General features: G+C 32.3%; 1 protein-coding gene across 1 annotated transcript in view; it reads right to left on the bottom strand.

Annotated features, from left to right (window-relative positions):
• Positions 1-24,012, bottom strand: part of LOC105621543 (Down syndrome cell adhesion molecule-like protein Dscam2) — a 71,978-nt gene that overhangs the window by 44,613 nt on the left and 3,353 nt on the right. Inside the window, exons 2-5 of the mRNA XM_012203016.1 lie at positions 21,354-21,538; positions 20,408-20,546; positions 14,807-14,977; positions 7,087-7,236 (exon numbers count right to left, since the gene is read on the bottom strand). Coding sequence (XP_012058406.1) covers positions 7,087-7,236; positions 14,807-14,977; positions 20,408-20,546; positions 21,354-21,538 — 645 coding nt within the window. The remainder of the gene's footprint in view (positions 1-7,086; positions 7,237-14,806; positions 14,978-20,407; positions 20,547-21,353; positions 21,539-24,012) is intronic.

Raw genomic sequence — 24,012 nt, 5'->3', positions numbered from 1 at the left:
ACTAACTACTAACTACACTAACACGTAACACNCACACTACACACACTACAACACACACACACACACACACACACACACACACACACACACACACACACACACACACACACACACACACACACACACACACACACACACACACACACACACACACACACACACACACACACACACTATAACGAGTAATATATTGTATTTCTTTATTAATAAAACATATTTACGTGTTTAAATGAAATCTAATATAATTAAAAATTTAAGTAGTTATTTCAGTATAATTAAAATTTAGTTTAAATAAAATTTAGTAAAAAAAAATTTTATGTTTATAAAGTAAATTTAAATGTTCTACGTATAATAATCGATCACCGGAAATTGACGTATGATGATTCGTGTACAGACATTGAAAGATTAAAAGAGAAATGAGTATGTGAGAACACGCAGAACGTGCATACGCCGTCTATCTATCCGTCCGCAATTTTCTTCTTCGTCTTTTCTACATTATTCCGCATTGCCGTCGTGCGCCAACCGGAATATGGTCTCTCTCTATAGTACACACTCGCTTTCTTATAACATCGACGTTTTGTATACCTGAAAGCTGGAACGGGGAAGGCCTGTGCCGGACACATGAGAGTCAGCGGCTGATCGCAGTGAACTATGTATGTACGCGAATTCTCTGTCATCGGAAATTTCGGTTTTGTGCTGGCGACTGGTTCTACAAGAAAGCGAAAGAGAAAGCACGAGCGTACAGCACGTATTTGTGCAATTGTACAACGAAAATGTGATAATTTAAACTAATCGAATTTTATTTCTTGTTTTAAATAATTATTTAAAATTGCTGAGACAGGGCATATTAATAATTGTATTATTACAAAATAAATATTAAAACAATAAACAAATATTCAAAACAATAAAGAAAAGTTTTTTATGAGAAAAAAATGAGCTTGTTAATTTCACATTTTAAAAATATTTGCAATTTCAGAAAATAACCGAATTTAATTATGAATGCTCGTGTTCTTTCTATCACTCCTAGAGATACACAATTGTATTTTCTATTTGTAAATCTAAAACTGCCATGATATAACCTTGTCCCACCTATACGATGGCACAGGGAATCCTTGAGCAGGACAGAGTAGAGTCAAAGAGTCTCTCTGGTTTGAGATAAATCCGCGTGAGTTATCCATTGTCGGAAACTTTGGACGTACGCTCCCCACAGGTTCTACAAAAAGATCACGAGTGGAAGGAAACGTGTCAGAAACGCTGACAACGTTACAATGATCCACTTATGTATGCCAGGGGACAGGGAACCCTTTAAACTTATTAAAATGATAACTAACTCGAAATTCATTATTTAAACGGATAATTGTGTACAATTTGTGTCAAAATTCAATACTTTTTCAATATCGTGATAGGAATCATCATGAGGAATGCTTCTTCTAATTTACCATTATAATAATATAAAATAAATAAATCAGTTAGTAGATTATTGAACAAAGTAACAAAAATTTTAAATAATAAGCTTTAATGGTATGTACGGTTCTAAATAAATTAGTCTAAATTTTTGTAAATAACAAATTTATTTAGAATCGTACATACAATTCTGGTGAAAATTTTTCTAATAATTTTTACACGAATTGGAACATTTTTCAGAAATACTCAGAAATATTTGGAAAGTTCTCTACATCTTCTCTCAGAACTTCTCGTACAAGTGAATTCTGAAATATTCCGAAATTTCTCATCTCATTAATTTTTAAAATTTTTTAATTTTCTAGATTTTTTTTTGTAACATTTCATCAGAAATTATACTTACAAAAAAATCTTAAAAATCTTACGATATTTCATAAGTAACATATATAAAAAATTCTGAGAAAAGATGTAGATTTTCTGAGAAATGTTCCAATTCATATAAAAAAAATGTGAGAAAGTTATAAAATTATAGAGAAATTCTGAAAAATTATATAGAAATTCTAAAAAATTATACGAAAAATTCTGAGAAAAATTTTCACTAGGGAACTGAAAGCATAATATATTTAAAATTTTTGTCATTTTGTCCAATAATTGGGTATGTCCACTAACTGGATTGTTAATAACTGGTATATTTATTTTATTGTATAAACAAAATTCTAAAACTACAGGTTTTGACATTGATCTTATATCATCGTATTTAAATAATCGCCATTTTAATGATCTATCCTACCTATAAGACGGAAGCGGAAATCCTTGTGCAGGGCAAAAAAGTGGCAAGCTCCCGTTAGTCCTCGTCACGAATCCAATCAGGTTGACAATACTCGAAAGTTTTGGACGTGCGCTCGCTACGGGCTCTGCCAGTCGCAGTCCAGGAGAGAAGAAGATAAGTAATTGGAAAGGATAAGAGGAAAAGTGAAGATGACAGTGAGATGCACCACGATGAAACATCTTCGTGAATTTCGACTTACTTTTGAATAGGGACAGGGAACCCTTGAGCGGGACACGATAATGTGACAGATCCATCTTTAATCATACGAAACCCTCTGATGTCATCTATCGTCGGAAATTTCGGTTTCACACTGCCAACCGGCTCTAAACATTATTGAATCGTACGTACACACTATTACCGCTAACTAAAAATATCATCTATATGCAGGAGGACGGGGAACCCCTGAATCTCGTACTAAATCTGTACCTTGCAAATTTTGGCGATAAAAACGCAATGTAGCGCAATTTTATCTTTTAATGTCCAAATCTCTGTACTTAATGCTACAAATGTAGGTTTTATTTAACATTTAATTATAAAAATAATATAAAAAGAGATTTTCTCTCTAATAATATTGTATAAAATATGATAAGATACATAAATAAAGAATGAATATTAAAATGTATGAATAAAATATGTGTTAATTTAACATATGATAAATGTTAATTTTACTGAAAAAAATATGATTCCACAGTTTACTTACAAATTGCGTCGGTATTACATTTTTTTATATTAATTTTTTTTACATAACATTTGTGTTACTTTTTAATATATACTTTTTGTAAAATTAATACAAAAGTTAAATATTAAATTTAACACAAGTTTTCCAACTATTTGAGTCCTCTGACTTTTCCTTTGTGCAGGAGAGTTTAGGTGATTACTACACCTTTTAAATTTTCAATACTACATTTGAATATTTTCATATTATACATTTAAACTTAGATATATCAAAAGTCTTTTAAAATCGAGTTTTACGATAATCATATTATTTTTTAAAATTGTAATTTTACAATTCTGACACTAAAATTGAATTCAGCGATCCTAAAAATCTTTAAAAAGCAAGCTCTTTCATTAAAAAGTTCTAATTTTCAAAGATGAATACAGTGTTAGAACTTTTCATCAGTATTAATATAAAATTAAGACCATACCGCTAAAGAAGTTAGTTATATGACATGAGAGGATCACTGCAATATGTCAAGTATATCGTCATTATCCAACAGCTTCAAGCATCGAATATTTAATCGCAATTCCTTAATGGAGAATCAACGTGAGAGTCGCTTTAAGAGCAAAATGACATCAAGGTATTCGATAATGTAATACCTATATGAAGGGATCGGAAAGCCCTGAGCAGGACACAGGAGTGATAAAGTTCCGTTCGTAGACGTGATGAGACCGTTTATATTGCTGACGCTGGGGAACTTTGGACGTACGCTTCCCACAGGCTCTGCGACAGGTTACGAGGCCCAAGAAGAAAAGAGAAAGAAAGAAAAATACATACGACTTCGCCTAATACGACTTACTTGTACAAGGGGACAGGGAATCCCTGAGCAGGGCACAGCAACGTGACCGAGCCATCCTTTGTCGTTCGAAAGCTCCTGGAATCGTCGATCGTCGGGAACTTGGGTCTCACACTGCCAATCGGCTCTGATCATATCGTTTATAGTTGGAGATTTGCGTGCCCGCGACGAACGGTCATCCCGAAGGATTCGCGTTCGCTCGTAGTGTTGTAGTCTCTACCTGTACAGGGGAACGGGGAACCCCTGTGCCGGGCACATCAAGGCAGGGGAGTCTCCGACGAGAGTCCGGAAACCGCGCACGTCGTCCGTCGACGGAATCTTTGGGCGCACACTGCCCACTGGTTCTAAAATGCACGCCATTTTTGTTTTTTCTCATTCTTTTAACTCGCTTGTAATTTTGATGCGAATCAAGAATCGTCCTTGTGGAAAGATAAGCGATAAATTGACTCAACGTGACCGTATATGAATTTATGTATCTTCAAGAATGATGACACTAAATGCTTTAACTAGATCAATGAGAAGGAACAGGGAACCCCTGTGCATACATACACATACACATACACGATACAACGATTTGCTAAATAATGGCATAACAACAAAGATTATTGATATTGTCTGATAAAAGATTGAGATTCGCGTTTGATTATAAAAATTCTATTATTTCTCTAAGATAATTTTCAATTTAATTTCCATATGTTGTATAAATAAAATCTGATTTTAAGTAGCGATAAAAATCTGTTTTTTATCGCTAATTAAAATTTAAATAAATATATTTAAATTTTAGCTAACAAAAATAGACTATCTTCACCAATACAATTCCATCGTTCCTAAATAAATGAAATTATCTATACAGCACAGATGCTTACAGAAACATTGCTGCAACATTTTCAATGATACTACAACTACATTAATACTGGGTTGCAATGTTGCTATAATATTGCTGAAATAATCTGTATTGTATGGGTAATAATTCACCTGTTACTTTCGTTTTTACTAATTGCTTTACAATCTCATACAACACAGATCATACATTCCAACAATATTGCAATAATATTTGCAACATTCCAATAATATTACAGTAACATTGTAACATTACAGCAACTTCTATGCTCTAGAATTTTATTCCTTGTCGTTTTATAAATTACTGTTGTAATATATAATATATAATATATAATATATAAAATATATAATATATAATATATAATATATAAAATATATATTATAATATATAATATATAAAAGAAAATATCATTATTATAAAACCATCCTGCAACTACTTTATATGTTCCTTTAATATTGTTTCCAAGCGAGAATTGTTTTAATCTCTGTTCTGACCAAGAATATCGTACCTATGAGACGGTACTGGAAATCCTTGGGCAGGGCACAGAAGCGGTATATTGCCTTCCAAGCCCACAGAAAGTCCATTTATGTTGTCCATCGTAGGAAACTTTGGTCGCACACTGCCCATGGGTTCTGCATAACGAAAAGCCAGTAGAGCCATATACTTGTCAAGCTCTCTGCTCGCGTTTACCAATCATTATCATTATGGCTATATTGCATCTTGCTCTATCTATATATCTATCTTGCTCTAGTTATAGTAGCCCCTAGATTATTGCATCGCGTCTACGTAACTCGACAGCTTTGCCTACGCTATTGCACCGCTCATACGAACAAAGCAATTCGTTTATCGGTGTCATCCTGCTGATCAATGTAGATATTCAACGACTACGTGAAAGCGATAGCGAAACGAAAGTGATTTCGCGCTCAATGTCGCGTTGTGGTGCGATGAATCCATCGCAGTATATCTAAGAGAATTCCTTAATTCTAGACTACTCGAATTACATGATGTGCCATTGAATGAAGTAGTGATACAAGTCACGAACTAAAAGGAAAACAAAATTCTATAACAATTTAATGAGTTTCAGTTAGTTATAAAATTTCAATTTTTCATAAAAATTAATAAGATAAAACATGATTGAAAAGAATTCTTTGTAAAAAGAGGAAAATTATGGCTAGTATCATTGTCCCACTTAACGGTTCGAATGTTCCTGCTCATTTACTGCAAGAGCGAACAAAGACAATGCCGCTTAATTATACGATCGATTCCGCTTAATTCACAATATGAAACGAAGCTCAGCTGCGTTGAATACTAACATCTATAGAACCGTGCAGCATCCACACGGTGAAGTTCTCGGCTGAAAGAACATGTCCGTAAACTTACCACGCGAGAGCGAAGGACAGAGCCCGGAGATCACGGAAGGCGCCGCAAAGCATTTCGAAAGAATTTCGCACAAGTCATTTATTTTTTTTTTTCATTCATTTGTCTTTGGACATTTCCTCTCGAAATCGATTATATCAAGAGTCGAGTTTTGGACGGGCGGTGGCGCGTGCCCGCAGGGGTACCCTGTCCCAGCATTCAGGTTCACCCTCGAGCTTGATCGCGCTAAATGCCGGACATGCATTTCGGCTTTTCTAGATAAGATAATAAATTCAAAGATAAAGTTCGTAATGCAAAAATATCTCTTAACAGTCCTTCGCGTTTTCGAAAGAACCGAGCATGAAATCATCGATCAAGCTCGTTGGCGCAAACGATTGCACGTTCATAGAACGTTATATATCCAAAAGGACAACTGATTTTCCAAGAAAATACAATGCCTTTGCACAACAATAATAAGTAATTTAGAAATTAATTTAGAAGATTACACTAATTACTTGAAATATTAGAAATATAGTTTCGTGTATATATTTATTTTTGTGGAAAATCAATAATCTTTTGGATAATAATTTCGAACCTAAATACCTCACAATGAGAGAAATAGAAATAGCTAATAATAACGGCATTTAGAAATTGATGTTTCAAAATTTATGTTAAATTGGAAGAGATGTACCTATAAACTCTGATATTTAGAAGAAAAAAGGGAAAATATTTTATATCTGCATATAAATTTATATTTATATTAACCCGATTAATTTACAGCTACAACTAATCTACAACTCGGTAGATAAACAAATTATTATGCAACAACGGTTTTATAATTGATTAACTTCCATGATCGTAATATGCGTCTATAATATAATTAATAAAATTAATTGCCACAAATAACTGTATTTATATTGATCCAAAAAGTGAAAAATGTGAACTGTGATCTAGGTTCGAAATTAGAAATACGATTCTGATTTCTTTCAGAAAAACAGATATAGAACGTTGAGTTAGTGAAGCTGTATGAAAGCTTTCGCTTATATGAAAGGATGATCGAGAAACATTTGTCAAAGAGAGTGATGCTGAATCAGAATCGTAATTTCCGTACAAAAGGAACGAGACACTTCTGCGTTTTCACTCACCAGTAATGACGAGACGACCCTTCGTTGCAGATAGCCTAGTTTCGCCAGTGAGCCTATGCTTCGTGCGACATTGGTAAGTCTTATATCCATCTTCGGGTCCGACGTCCCTGATGTGCAGTTCTCCGGATGGCAGCACCAAGTATTTTCCATCTAAACCCGTTTCAGAGTTGCACACGTTAGTTATTGCATATTAATCCTTACGTAACTTATCGGGATAATCGATTGACTGATTATCGTATTATTTGATGTCATGCGATATTATTAAATTGATTAGTTACATCACCACCAATTAATTACAAAAACATATGTTATTAATATCAAGAGTCGATTATCCCGACTTAATTGCACGATGCTCGAATGACAATGATGTAATATTACACAAAAAGCTTCATTGAAGTATCTAAAAATTTAGCTAGATACCAATCTAAAAATAATTTAATATTGAATCATTAAAATAATTATAGAACGTTCAAGATTTGTTAGAATATCAAAACTTTTTGCTTATCATATTTTTAGAGTCCTATATAATATATTATTTTGATAAACCAAAAAGATTATTTTCAGATCTACCCAGTAAATATCAACTAAAAGTAATATAACATCAATATTATAATTTCATAATTAACGATGTAACTATTATATAACATATGTTATATTACATTTATATTGTTGAATATGAAATTATAATGTCGATGTTATATTACTCTTAATGTTTATTAGGTTAAAATAATTTTATTGGACCATTAAAATATTTATGTAGGACACTCAAGAAATAATTATTATAGAATGTCAAATATTTTGCTTATTATGCTTAAGCGTCCTACATAATTTTACATTATTTTAATAAAATAAAAAAGTTATTTTTAAATCTAACTAAATTTTTATATATTCGGCAAAATTGTTCTTTCTGTATACCATACTTCAAGCACAATGCTCTTACTTAATGTACCTGCATGCAGTATATGAATTCGCCGAACGCTGAATGAACACGGACCCTTCAATTTCCCGCTTCGACAATTCGGCGAATTCTTTATGAAATCAAAGCACGTTCATCAAACAATAGCAAAAGAATCTCGCGTTTCACTTACAGATTTATAAGAAAGATATTATACGAAATCACATCTTCATCTCTTTACGAATATGTAAATATATGCGATATTCTTCTTGCTCGTTGAAATATCCAGGAAATCTATATAATTTTTGTATCTATTACAATAACCGTAAAGAGAACAAAAAATAATCCTAAGTACGAAATCTATAGTATTTATTAATATTATGAACATACAAGATAAATTTAAATTATTTTGTAAAGACTTTATCATTAATTTTCCAAAAATAATTCTAGCAAATATCTATATATCACTTGCTGTAGATTATCTCAATAACGGGATATAACGAATTGCTGTTAATCCATTTTGCACGTTAAAGTTAATCTCCATTGTGGTTGAAAATCCAACGCCTCTAACAAATCTGATCGCTTTTGCGGCCGAATCTCATCGACAAACGAGACTTCCTGGATAGGCGAACTAGTTTCATGCGATCACACACAAGCTATCCACAGCCATTTAGCTACTATCACACAGAGAGGAGGGTACAGGTGAGAAGAGACGGATGGGCCGAATCAAACGACCGAAAAAAAAATCGGTGGAAAGAGGGAAGAGAGGTCTGGAACAGCGCGAGCAGCGGCAGTCAACGTCGTACAAATTTACGTACAAATTTCCACGTAAAATCCCGCATTGCACGGTACTTTTGAAACGAGGGGCATCAAAACAAGAGAACACGTATATCTTGTATTTCGTACGCGTGATATCAATTCGAGCGGTACTTGGTCGATAGAGCGGAGGCCGATGGAACGATTTAAACGACCTGGATTGGTATTTTTGTTGTTTTGCAACTATAAATTTGTATTGGCGAAATAGGTTATTCCCTTTTCCTGCCGTTTTCTTTTTTCCTCCCATGTGTCAAAATTTGTGTCAAAACCATTGTCACTGTGCACGTATTTCGTTCGGGATCTCGTGATTGAAACCAGCACGTTTTTAATTATTATTTATTTGTCACATTTGTCGGTTGAGCCGAGGATAATTTTTGCTCGAATGCGAAAGCGATCGTCAAATGGAGTGTCATTACTGAAAGGTGGTCGGACGACGTTAGTCATGAGAGAATCCTTGATCTCATTATCGCATACTAATAGCTTGCCGACCACTGTAATTCTACGTTTACCGAACGCTTGAAATGCATCGCTCTTACAGAACAAATAATCCAAAGAAAATACATTAAGTTTTTCAACTAAAATACAAGATATATTGAAAAGAAGGAAAAAAAAACGAAAAATCATAAAAAAAATTAATCGAAGAATCTGCTTCTAAACTGATTCTAAAAAATCTTCTGCATAGATGTTATCTCACGAATCATACAACTTCGATCATGGAATAATACACACATAAATAGAACATAGTTCTATGCGTTTATTTCTGTAATAAGTTTCCAGATAATATAGCCAATTTGATGGATTGCAAGTGACATAGAAATGGAAGATTCACGCGATATTCGAGCAGAGTGAAGATGATATGAAATATTGCGCCTTGTATGTACCGTAATCGGCGCTAGGATATATATCAGTGGTCTCGTCTTCGATCCAAGAGTCAACCTCGACGAATTCGGCGACGAAGCTCGGAATGTGACACTTGATAATTGCGGCGTTCCCCAGGACGTGTTCGTCCATCACGTTCACTGCATACCGCTGCCCGACAACTGCAACCAGACACCGATTTCCGGTTTTACCATAAGGCGCACATCTACCACCTGACAGGACGTGTCGATCATTCGTCGATTGATTACACACGATTGCGACTTCGTACAATTGACGATTTCGTCGATTTGTACGTAAAAAGTGATAATAGAAATTACGTTAATTTCATTATGAATTCATTAATTTCATTATGAATTAATTTTATAATGATAGCTGAGACATTACAATTGATAAATAAAATACTTAATTGTGTATTTATGTATGAGCTTATTCAACTATCGTTTATCCGCTTATTATATAAACGCAGTTTATTACGTAATTTCCATGTCTTAATAAAATTTATAAGCCGTGACAAAAGAGAAAAAGTTTCATTAATAAGAGCTAGTTTTTATTAATGTATTTATGTGTTATTTCATACCAAGAAAAGAGGAAGATATGATTAGGTATACTATTATATTGGCTCGAAGATAAATAGTCATCAAAATAATATATTGTAAACTTTAACGAATTCAATTTGAATGACACATTCGGTATTATCGCAGAAACTTATATCACAAAAATTTTAAGAATATTTTATTTTGGATAAGACAGCTTTAATAATATATTGGATGTTTACTTTCTGCAACATGATTAGAATGGAAAATTTATATTTTCCCTAAAAAATAAATATTATATATTGTACATATGAAAACAATTTAATAAGATCAATAGTTATGTTTAACAATACAATGTTACATTTTAAGAGAAAATTTTTTTATTTTATTTTAATTATTTTTAAAAACGTATCTATTTCTTAACAAACAAAAGTAATTTTTTTAGGTTCTAAATTGTCGCCTTTTTGTACTAATTTAAAATACAATAAAGAAAATCTGTAATTTTTAAAAATAATTTTTTTATTTTGTTGAAAAATACGTGTAATACATCCTTTAATTTAAAAAATGCTTCAGTTTTATTGCATATAGAATGTACAAAAAAAATTAAACATATAATAAATTTTCAGAATTTATAATTATAAAAACAGGTATTCAACGAATGATTTAGACATTATTTTCGAACTTGTACATAACGTAATCATCACGGTGGATTTTCAACGACTTGATAAATTCCGCTCAGCGAGCCTTTCATAATCAGGAATCCTATTCACGTCAACGTCGCATCTCTTTTCTTTGTGAATTAAAATAAACTCTATGGCAACTGAAGAATATGTTTCTATCAAAGAGAACTGGTCGCACAACCGGTCTTGAAATAGACGCGATCAATGTTCAACATTACATACGATTCGATTATACACGTTCAATAAACAAGTGGCATCGATGCACATCGCAACGATATGGAAGATATCTAATCGTATTACATGCGCCTTATACACTTCGCACACTTAAACAAACATGATACGTAGTATCATTAGGAGAAAAAGAGAAAACCGTAGAAAGCGCATGCAAGATATCGATTAACTCGGTCGAGCGATCCAGTTTTCACGTCTGTACTGACGTAGTGACTGATGATCTGCGCCTTATTCAAACAAAATTTGTGATTTGCCAGTTCATAAAGGAGAACACAATATACAGTGCGCTGCGTGCATCCCTTCAGTTTTTACTACCATATGATTGTGCGTCGGCGACGTAGCTGCCGCCGTTGGAATCGATCCATCCCACCACGTCCACGTGGTCGGCCACGAACGAGGGAACTTGACACTTGAAAATAGCCGCGTTGCCGCGTATCGCGAACTGATCGTAAACCTGAACCTCAAAGTATTGGGCGACCACTGCAAATGAAGTGAAAAAAAAACAAGAGTTTGGAGTTTGTTCTAGGCTGCCGAGTGTCGCCGGTGCGCTTTGATCACGCCGATTAAAATTCCAATGAGTCTGGCTCTCTGCAAACTAACTGGCCGCGTGGCCGCTGCAGCCAGCCTCCGGTCGTGCTGCTGTCGAGTCCAGCAACGTCCGGTGCACGTGAACATCGATCCAGTTAATCCGACTTAATCTAATTGCAAATTAACACAAATCCGGCACTCCGTCTCTTAATTTCACATAGAAATTTGTTCGTGTACATTGTATCAAAGAAGATCAATATGCGGCATATTTAACGAATATACCATAGTATTTAAATTCATATTTAACACAACATTTATCTCTCAATATTACTTCATAATCACAAACCGAATTTTATATCACTTAAGCTCTTATACGAATAAGATTTATCGTCTTAATTACTTTTATCTCACGAATTCATTAATAAATGAATAGTTACTAGACGCTTTTAAAATATGCAACACGCTTCGGAAAATAATATCCGTTTACGTAATCAAAAATTAAGTACAGAAATGAAATTATAACGTCTCGAGAATATGATGAAATTTAACATATTATAACTTCGCTTCATTAATTATAAATATTACATATTATGATATTACATGTAATGTTTTCAAGCACTGGCTAGCGCAGCCGTAAAGTAAATTCGATTATGTTACCGGGAATAATCAACGATCTTCTTTCTTTACTGAAAGTGGATCAAATCACTTGGTTGCGCGCAGGCGTTAATTCGCTTCTCGACCCTATTAATCTGACTTATCCTAATCCGAAGATCACGCAGAACGAGACCACTGCCGATTGCAAGCTCTGCCTCTATTCACTCTGCCTTTATCGATCTTTGAATAGAAAAGGTAAACTTTTCGGGATAGAACCTGCGTTCCATTCCATCGACCATCAACCTTTCTTTCCATTGTACGAGAATTCTGTCGAACGATACTAATATGTGCAAGACATATAGGTACATTACATGAATGAACCGTCTCTACTCATCTGAGACAAATATTGTACATTCTAATTTAATTGCAAAAGCTTTGAAAGATGGATATGTTATGAGAAATTTTAAGGATATAGGAAAAGAAATAAAAGAGATAAAGAAATAAAAAAAGTTATCTATAAAAAAAAAATAAAATTGCACTATAATATAATAGGATTTAGAAATAATATATGTGACAAAAATTTATAATTATTTCGCCATTTTGTTAATATTAGTTTCGTGCAATCAATATAAGTACCCTTTTCTTGTTGGCTATTCACGGTATAAATGGAACCATCCTCATCCTGCCATTCAATCACATCTACAAAATCCGCCACAAAGCTGGGTACGAGGCATTTCAGGGTTGCGGTATTTCCGCGTAAGACAAATTCGTCGATGACCCTCGTCTCGTAGAATTGTTGGACCACTGCAACGCGAGATTTCTCAAAGCTAATCGTGGTATATCATATCAAATTTTGTTTCACTTTTTGATGAACGCTACTCGAACCGAAAGACAATTAAAATTTTGCACAGCCATCGTATTTTTCGCCATTCAAATTATTATCTTTATATTCACTTTCCAGATGTTTATCTAGTACCTTAACGCTCTGATTTATTCATTATTACTATCATTATTCATTACTACTATCTCAGATTATCAAAGGTCAAAACCGAGAAATAATAAATAATTCTTGCAAATTATATTTAAATAGAAATATTTTTCAATAAAAAACAATATTTACAATCAATAAGATAGACATATATCGAAATTACTTTCTTGTTTTAAGAAAAAATTAAATCCTATTTATTTCTATATGTATATTATTATTTTAATAGCTACGAATTTATTCCGTTTTTGGTTATGCATAATTTATTTCCAATATATGATTATTTAATAACAATTAATGACATGTAAAAAAAGACTTTTCGATGTATTTTACAAATCAGTATCAATTGTGTTATTTTATTGAAATATATTTTCATACTTTGCAAGAATTTTGCAAAATTTTGCAAGATTTTTGTTATATATTTCTCACTTATGATATCATCTCTGAGATGTAATGGTGAATAAATAGGAATTTTAAATACACTTCCAAATGCGATTGCACAAGTGCACTAGATTATAGCAGATTCGAAAGTAAAAGTTGAAACTTGTCACGAGCTGCGAACTGCAACCAACAGTTGCTGGATTGCCTGGAAACGAATGAAAAGAAAGTGCAAGAGTTCGTTTAAGGGTGGGAAATGAAAATAACGGGGAAATAAAAAAATGGAGAAGCTACTCCGCAGACAATACAACGGCTCTCTACATCGATATCGACCGGCATCATACCGTATTCCTGACCGGACGTGTAAATCGTCCCGTCGTCGGCCACCCACTGATCCACCTGGACGAACTCGGACACGAAGCTCGGTATTTTGCATTTCATGATCGCGCTGTTAGCTCGGATCACGTATTCGTTCTCGGCTTCGGTAACGTAGAACTGCGAAACCACTGCCGGCAATGTGTTAACTCTCTGAGACACGGTGAGAAATAAATTGTTTCTTTGAATAAATTTGACAATTTAATTAAGTTATAACGATGAAATTTAAACGATTAATTTAGATTACTTTATGAAATAAATAAATCGACCAAATAGAAATTTAAAATATTTTTTGTCATTCTTTAACAAGAAATATCTTGGGTACGTCATAAAACTCCTTTTGTGTACATTTTTGTAAAAATGTATGCTTCAAAGAGTTAAATAGGCGGATCGACGGAAAATAAAATACGTCTTGAATAATAGGATCGTAAGAAAAAAAATATTAATGCGTTACTTTTGGTTAACAACGTTAGTAAACATAAATAAGCGTAAACACAAATATTTTCCACAGTGAATTGTATATGTATATAGACATAGACATAGGTTGCAAAGTAAAAAATTCAAGTAAAATTCAATATAATTATAATGGCTAACTGATTTTACTAGGAATCCAAAAAAATTGTCAATATTTTTAATTTATAAATTATTTTTTAATCAAGAAACAGATTACTGCAAATTCCAGAGTCCTACTAAATTCTTGAGTTACTTATTTTATAAGAATACTTTTCTATTAAATAAGAATAAACATTAAACATCCTAATCCATATACAAATTTTCAGTGGGATGCTTAAAATAATTAAGGACCGCCCAATGGGATTTGTAGTACCCTGTGCGACCGTAAGATCCGTCGGTAGATAGACCTCGCCATCTTCGCGAATCCATGCTTCGACAGTAACGAATTCTGCGATGTAACTGGGGATGCTGCATTTTAATATCGCGCTGTTTCCCCTTATAACGTATTCGGTCAAGATCTCCGGATTATAAGGCTGAGTGACGACTATATGTGGGGGATACATATTAAAATAATGTTCAATTTAATCAATAAGAAAGGTCGCTTTGTTTAAAAATAACCTCCATTATGTATGGAACGAAATTATATTGTTCATCGCTTTTCGTTTTTCATATTATTTATAGATGAAAAATTTTCCACAAGTAAATTGCAAAAAAAATTAGACATTAATAAACAAGAAAGTTCAAGCCTTTTAGAAAAATAAATCAAGAATAAATAATATTTTTATTAAAATAAAAAGCAATTAAAACTATAGGAGTAATTTGAAAACTTTCTGTATCACGATGTCCCATGAATATTTTTGTATATCGAAAATAATGCGAAACAAGTCATAATAATGCAAATCAAATTTCAAGAAAATAGTCGCTTCTATTCTCTCATATTTGACATTATTTTATATTGTCAAAACACGCTTACTGGACTCTGACATTACACCATGCTGAAATGAGAATTCAAGAATTTTTCCTATGCAATTTCTCGAACTTAATTACGCTCGCGTTCGCAGATACGATGTCGGCTTATTTTCTTAGGCCTATCGTAACTTTCACGGCGTGAGAGCCACCGGATGGTTCATTAACTCTCACGTATACATATGTGCTGCCGCCGCCGTTCAGCTGCCGTCAGATCAGACCGCGTGGCCGGCGGAAACGAATCGTTACCACGTGCCACTTTGAACTTTGACAAAGTTGGGCGAGGGGACAGGGTGTCTGAGTAGCAGACAGAGACAGGGGTGATACAACCGGAAAGAGAATTTCCTCGCTCTGCGTACTCATCATATGTACTTATTGGCCGACGTACTCATCAGCGATCATCATACAAATTGTACAATATTATACACATACTATAAGTTAATATATTAGTCACTAATTAGTTAATATATTATTATATATATATATTATAAATAAATTTTTATCTCAAAAATATGATTGCGCGTCAATTAAAATAATTTATTCAATTTCGCACAAATGCATTTTTATAAAAATCTGCAAAAATTTAATAAAAACAACAATAAAATCTGTATCGTAGTAAATATATTTTTTTAAGAAGATTATATGTGATCGTTGTAAAAATTTCTTAAAATCATTTCTTCTTTCTTCTTCAGCAATTTAACAATCTCATAAGTTCTCCACTTCATATACATATTGGCTATAGCAATGACTGTATTCAGCATAACGTTTATTTTGCAACTGTTAGAAGTTCTCTGCATAGATTGGATTATATTTTTAAATCTAGAAAAATAGTCTCAAATCAGTAAAGAAAACTTTAAACAATTATAAAATAAATATTCGTTATAAGCGATATCAGTTTTCTTCAGAGAGAATGAAGGAGACATAGAAATAAGAGGAAATAAATATCTTTCCAGCGTATCATCCCCCCCATTAGGATTCTGTTTTAGAAGGAATAATAAGAGAAAAGTGCGCTGGATGCAAAATAAAACACGTATGTAGGTGTATCATACCGTAATCAGTAGACGGTCTGAAGGTCGAACCGTCACTTCCCACCCACGATTCGACTGACACAAATTCGGCGACAAAGCTCGGTATGGTGCATTTTAAAATAGCCGCATTTCCACGTATCACGTATTCCGATACAACTTCCGCCTCATAATACTGAGTTACGACTGCAAAAGGTAATGGCGTATTATAATAGCGCATTGTGTGGCTGTACATCACATATCGCGTACTTTTGAACCACCATATCGCGTACTTTTGAACTTTTGCGTTACATTGTTGCGTGCCTAATCGAGAAGAAACATTTTTCTCGGTTCAGGACGCTGCATAACATTTTTTTAATTATCATCCGTATACATCGCTGTAGATAACAATCGCTTTACGCATGTTTATTCAATTATTCCTTAGAAATGAAACACATTTCTCTGGAGAAAATTAGGTGATTACGATCAAAGAGATTACAACATTAGAGTTGCACTCCAGCAGCTAGCATTGTACAATTTGATTCTATGCTCCACTATATAATTACGGAAACTGATTCTTAGATAGTAGATAGAAGTTTTGAGGTTTCGATTTACCCGAGAAATTGCATCAGTTATGCAGTCTTAAATAAAATCAAACGTTTCTGCATTCGTGTCCTAACCATTATTCAAATACAAATTAGCAAGTTCGATATATGTTTTAAAAAGTTATATTCTTAAATTAATTATCCTTCAATTAATTTAAATGAAATATCAGTCAGTTTTGTGATACATGATATATGATCAGATGAAAAAATTATATAAAAATTATATCGCATCTCTCGAACACAATATCGACGACGTTGACCAGTTCTTCATTCGCTGCCCACGCGGGTTCCAACTTTTCAAATTTCCTAAAAGTTTCGGAAACTATACCGTTATCCTGATCCGGATCAAAAGAATTTCCCTGATCGTCCTGCCAACCAATAACCTGAACAAATTCTGCGACGAAGCTCGGTATACTGCACTTGAGAATGGCCGCGTTGCCGCGTATTACATACTCATTGTTGACCTCGGATTGATAATATTGATGTACCACTGCAATAAATGATCAAAATAATCTATGCAAGCCCGATTTGTCTACTGAAGATAATAATGATGTCCACTCGTATCGGTTTCATTTTCATTGGACATATAATCATACATTTAACAGAGTATCGTATTTTATAATCGCTTCAAGTTGCTCGACTTTTTGACATATTATCTTTACACAGTACGAGATATACATTCATAAAAGATTTTTTTTAATATAAATTAATTTTCAAAAACCGAATGAAATATCGACGACGTTGACGGCAGCTTTGGGCGATATATTTCGCCATTACTCCGCGAGCAGAATTATTGTCATATCTTATATCAGCAGTCTATAATGACGGTATACGATCGATTGACTTTGCATGCATATATGCATACATATGTACATACATTGGATGCGTCGATACAACAATCTAAAAAAGAGTTTAAACTAAAAATTTCTTATTATATTTAATTGTAATTACGAGAACAATTATTACGTAATTAACGTACTAATTGCTTTTGTATTTTTATAAAATATTAGATAAATAATACAATGAGACATTAATATTATTATAGACAAAAATTAATTTAAAATATTATAAAAATTTTCATTATTATTTCTATTGTTAGTACGATCAATTAGCGTTGTTATTATTAATTTTTAGAACAGGAAAAAGGGAACAGACTAAAAATAAATATTATTAAATGAACTGACGGATTTAAAATATATAGACGGCGCGTCAGAAGTAAACTCTGGGTTTAATAGAAAAATGAGAGAGATAGCTGACAATGGTCAAATATCCAATCGTTTCAGTTAATACATTAGATATATCGTACATTGGATATAACGTTAACGAGATAAATGTTACGTATGCATATAAATATATATGTATATATATATATATATATATATATATATATATATATATATATGTAGTTATATACACATATGCTGGCCGTGGAAAGTGAACGACCCATATACTTTCGCGTTGCAACGTTCCAAATAGATTTGCATTTTGCTACCGTGGCAATTGAGATCAATATACGAGAAGCGGCCGAGTCGCACGGATGGTGTCAGTCACTCAACCGAACGACACGATGCATTTGTGCCTTCGAACTGAAATATATGACCGAATAATAATGATATTATCTTTTAATTGTCTCTATGCGAGGGGCATAACTGAATTGGGAAATTCATCTTTTATCTTTTTTTTAAATACATTTGTAAATGGTAAGGTCAAATGTGAATTTTGTTTTTATAAAACTATAAATATCTTTTAAATAATTAGAAAATCCACAATTTTTAATTTTATATCAATATGGATTAAAGATACGACAAAAATCTTCTGCTCGCAAGGAGAGATAAGGAGATCGGTTAATTCACTAATCATAATTCTAATTCTGTTTATACCAAAATCATCGCCAGGCACGAATTCCTCTCCCTGATCCGTATGCCAGGATAGGACTTTGACGAAATCGGCGACGAAAGAAGGAACGACACATTTCAAAATGGCACTGTTCCCACGGATCGCGTATTCTTTATTGACGTCGGTGTCGTAATACTGCGCCACCACTATAATTTCGTACACACAATGATATTCACAATACGTTGGGAATAATTTGTTCCAGCCTCAACGGCTCCAAGAAAATATAAATTTTTTTATAAATATATATTTAAAATATATATTTTTCTTTAAAATTGATTTTCTATCATTAATATACTAATCTTTAAAATGTATATGTCACTATATTTGAAATTATATGTAATATTTTTAACAATTAATAATATAATATTTTTAAACAATATAATATCTTATAGGATCACATGTGATAACATAAACTACAGAAATCAATGCCTTAAATAGTTTTTAATAATATTTTTAAATAATTATTGTTATTTAATTATCTTTATTTAATTGTTACTTTGTTTATCTAAAAAATTCATTTTAGAAATGTCTGTAAAGAATGAATTATATTTAACCGGTAAAAGATAAGAATGCAACTGGAAACTGTATTGTGCGGTCGATAAAGCACAATGACGTCAGATTTAATGACATCACTATATGTGATTCAGAAGCATTTTTAGTTTCACACGAACAGTATGATGACATCATTTAAAATTGGATTACATCGATCATGCAAAGAGCAATTTCCTAATTACTTGCGAGCAAATTGAGACTGGAGGAATCGAATATATTTTTCGCATAAACGGCGGCGGCAGATTGTAACATATTTAAAGAGCAATATCTAGTATCGAACTACATCTGATTGACACCGATATCTTTTATCGAATTGGAGTTTTTTTAAAGGACTTCGGATAATAATGTAGAAAAAATAGTATGCACCAAAAAGCGTGCTTTTTCGCTGAAAAGAATAATTTTTATATTTTCTAATATTTAGCCATCTTATTAAAAAAATTCTATCTAAAAATATAATTTTAACCTTAAATTTTAATCTCAAATGTATTATATATGTATATTGCAAAATTAATTCAAAATTTTTAAGTAAAAATTTCTAGCGCTTAAGATTACATTAAAATATTACAATAAAGTATCTAATAAAAATTTTAACTTAAAAATAATTTTTATTTTGTTACACAGAATGTTTCTGCAATTATTGACCTATGATTTTAATATTTTTTGTCAAACTAAAATTCAAACGTTAAAAACGTTAAAAATTCAAACTATTTCCTTTCATCTTTATGATTTTAATAAACTAACATAAATTCTAATTGTATTTTAATAACTAACATAAATTCATTTTGATATTAAATGTAAAGAAAGTTGAGTTTCTATCAGAAATCGATCTCAAATTCGAATTTACTTGAATTTAAATTTAAAGACGCTCTTTATTTTTTTGAACATCCTATATAAAATGTAGATGGCTAAATGATAAATGCGTAATGGATAAATGTAAAGATTGACACTTACCGGCTCTCACGTTGACATCACGGCTGTGTACCGAACCTGCAGGAGAACGTGCTAAACAGGTATAGACTTGAGCGTGAACTTCTTGACGATAATCTTCAGCACGGAAAGGAGGGAACACCAAATTTCCGTTCGGCATAACCTATGAAGGACCAATAACTATAGAACTGTAGTACTGTAGAAACTAAATTATAAATTATACGTAATAATGCATGCAGCAAGCTTGGATAATTAAAGCGTCCTTCACGATCACGTGAATGAATGTGGGATGGTATGGGCGTTTAATAATTCCATTCATATATTGCAAATAAGTATTTGATACTGGAACAACTAGTAATCGGCAGCTGTTTTGACAAATAGTTCATCGTCTCACACGAAAGAAAAAACTTTTATTCAATTTTATATGCAGTTGACTAATTGTAAGTCGTACAGACGCGACGCGATGGTTAAATTGTACCATCATTATATTTTCTAAATGAAACATTGAATCTTTTTAAGATAACTTATTAAAAATTATTCATAAATATTATTTGTTGGATTTTAAGAAAATTTAAATTTTTTTTTTGATAAAAACTAATAATTGTTTATTAAAAGTACGATTTAGAAATCCAGTGGTACAATTTAATGACTCTATCTTATTCAAATACTAAAAGCTTATACTTTTTTAAAATCTTATTTAAACAAATTTTAATCTCTTCTATTTTTGTAACAATTTCATTTAAATGTTAAGGGATACAATGTTGGCAACTTTTCTCTATATTTTTTAATTAAGAACATTCATTTTGCTAACATTAATAGAATATAAAAACAAATGCTATAAGCGCGCGCATTTATTTTAAAACAATTTCATAAAACCTCTAAAAAAATCAATTTCTTTCAACATTGGTTTTAATACTTATTTAATTGTGACATTTTAATTGCAAAAAGAAATTAAAATTTGACACAATACCTGTCTCAATCCAGGAACATCTCCTACAGCAGTATTTCCATCGGAACGGACCCAGATGATATCTGGTTGTGGGTTTCCTCTTGCCTGACATTCAACGACGGCTCCAGTTCCATTTGAGAAATCAATCCGATTCGGAGGTTCCTTTACAAACACCGGTCCCATAGATGCATCTTCGGCAGAGATAACTGCAAGCAGAATGCAAAAGTTTTCGTAATCATACAAGCGTTTATATTATTTAACTTATTTCGAAAATGTACAATTTCGATTCTTTACATGATCGTTCGTGTTCTCAGCATTTTTTCCTTGAAATATTAGAGAGAGCAAAATGATTTGATTTTTTGTCTAAAAAAAGTTTTGGTATTCCAACAAATATTGTGCGTTATCAGCTCCCTTCTATATATCCTCCAACCAGAACCAACCAGAATATTTTTTTATTCCTATTTAATTCTCATTTATATTGTAAAAATTCTATAAACTATTTAAAAGAATTGAAAATAAATCAATTTGCGTATTTGAATATTTAATATTTAAAAAATATAATAAATATGAATTAAAAAATACTTAAATAAAAATTCAAAAATGTTTTTTTCTAATTGGTTGTAACTTTTTGTAATATAATATCAACGATAAAATACATTATTTAAGATATAAATACAATAAACGATTAATTTAATCATTTAAGCACTGTAAAAGTCATTTTTTAGTCACTGAACAGCTAAATTTTTTGGATAACCGATACTTAAATTGTTTTTCTTTTTAGTAGATTGAAAAGATAATTTTAAGATATTAAAACATATTTTTTCTTTAAACATTTTTATTTCAACATTTTACATTTTTATATGAAAAAGTGCATTTTTCTCATTTTGCTTATAATTATAAACATTTATATACAATTTTTTATAAATATATAACATATTTTCTAAAGATGATCAAAGTATATGTAAAAATTTATACAATAATTTTTATGTACTCGTAAAAAGTGATGAAAATTAATTCAGGACGATAGATCCTAGTCGTATACAAAGTTGCCAAAAACTATCATGTTTATTAAAGGTTAAAATATATCTTTTCAAGACGCATAACTAATTTTTCAGGAATTATTTTTTGCAATTGTAAGCGACAAGTCACGACTTCTTTGTAAAGATTAAAGTAATTTCTTTGTAAGGATAATAGAGCTAATGTAATACAAAGACTGCAACGGAGTTTTTATTACGAAAAAGAAATGTTTCGTTGGACAGAACGAAATGTAAGGGACGCTTAATAGCTTGTGGGAACATTAGCACGAAGCCAATTAATTTAAAGTGTCACGAGACGTTTTGTCTCGTGTCTTCGGGTTTCGCTTATCATTCGTTTCAACTAGGATATGCGACACCCACATTCAATTGGCGCGTTGCCAATTGCAGCAAACAACAGGTTGTCAAGTCTGTTATTGAATAATATGCGATCAACGTCATGTGACCATAAGGGAGACGACAATGCGTGATTCCTTTTCCGTCGTGGCAAGCTGCGCTCTTCGACTATGTCGGTACCATTGGTAGCGACAAGTTATAGCCATTGATGGCAACTTAAGTGCCATTGACTGTAAATTTATTACAAATTCATGAATTGCACGTTCCATTTCATAAGAAACAAAAGAATCACAAACAGTTTCCGTGCAATTATTTCTCGATACAATAACTGCGTTCAGCAGAGAAAATTAATCAGTTAGCGCTTAGTGATTTTTTTTTAATGTGATTGGTTCTTACCTTTAGTTCTTCGTTAAATATAGGAAACCAATCGTATGAAAGATTCACTAAGTGCTAACTGATTAGTTTTCTCTGCTGGACGCAGCCAATGTGTATCTATAAGCAGTTATCACATAATTAAAAGATTTTTCACAAATAATGATTAAATTCATTTTTTATAATCTATAGCGCCAAATCATTATCTAGTAATGTTATATCGTGAACAATTTTATTCAAGCAAGAATCAAATAAAAAATGAAAAATATAAGAATTTAACATTTTCAAAAGAACAATTTATGTTTCGTTAAGAATAATTTATAAATAAATTTTGTAAATAAAAAGTGAATTTATTATATTATACTTTAAAAAATATTTTCTCTTTTATCTTTAATGTTATTCATCATGTATATCATTATTAATGTTATAGAGAAAGACGTAATAGATATAAAATATTGATACAGTTAGCGCTTTTCTTACCTAGATGGTTTATTTCGTATAATATAATATCCCTAAAAAAAAAACCTCTTTAAAAAAGAAGAAATATACGCCAAGTGCATAAAAAAGGTATCGAAAGTTTATTATAGGAGTATATCGTACTGCAATTTTCGCGCACGTAACCACCTACTACTGATTCACCGCGACAGGGATCGCAGCGAAGCGAGAGCGTATAAACCCGGCACAGTATAAAATCAAGTTACGAAGAACCGGTTGGTGAAGCGTGCGCCGTTGGAGCAAGCAGGCAGGCAGGATACATATATAGGTATAAAGGACAGGTGTTCCGAATTTTTGTCGTGGATACGCGCCTTCTGCTAGGCGAACGTCGGCTCACATAACTACAATTTTATGTCGCCTATTCTTGCCCTCCTCTAGCTTTCCCCACTCGCGTGCCGACGATAGCAAAATTTCTCAAGTAAGTTGCATTCAATTGAAGCAGA

This window comes from Atta cephalotes (assembly GCF_000143395.1).
Source record: "Atta cephalotes unplaced genomic scaffold scaffold00034, whole genome shotgun sequence".
Classification (NCBI taxonomy): domain Eukaryota; kingdom Metazoa; phylum Arthropoda; class Insecta; order Hymenoptera; family Formicidae; genus Atta; species Atta cephalotes.
Note: the sequence above shows the minus strand (reverse complement) of the source record. Positions and strands in the feature narration are given on the sequence as shown.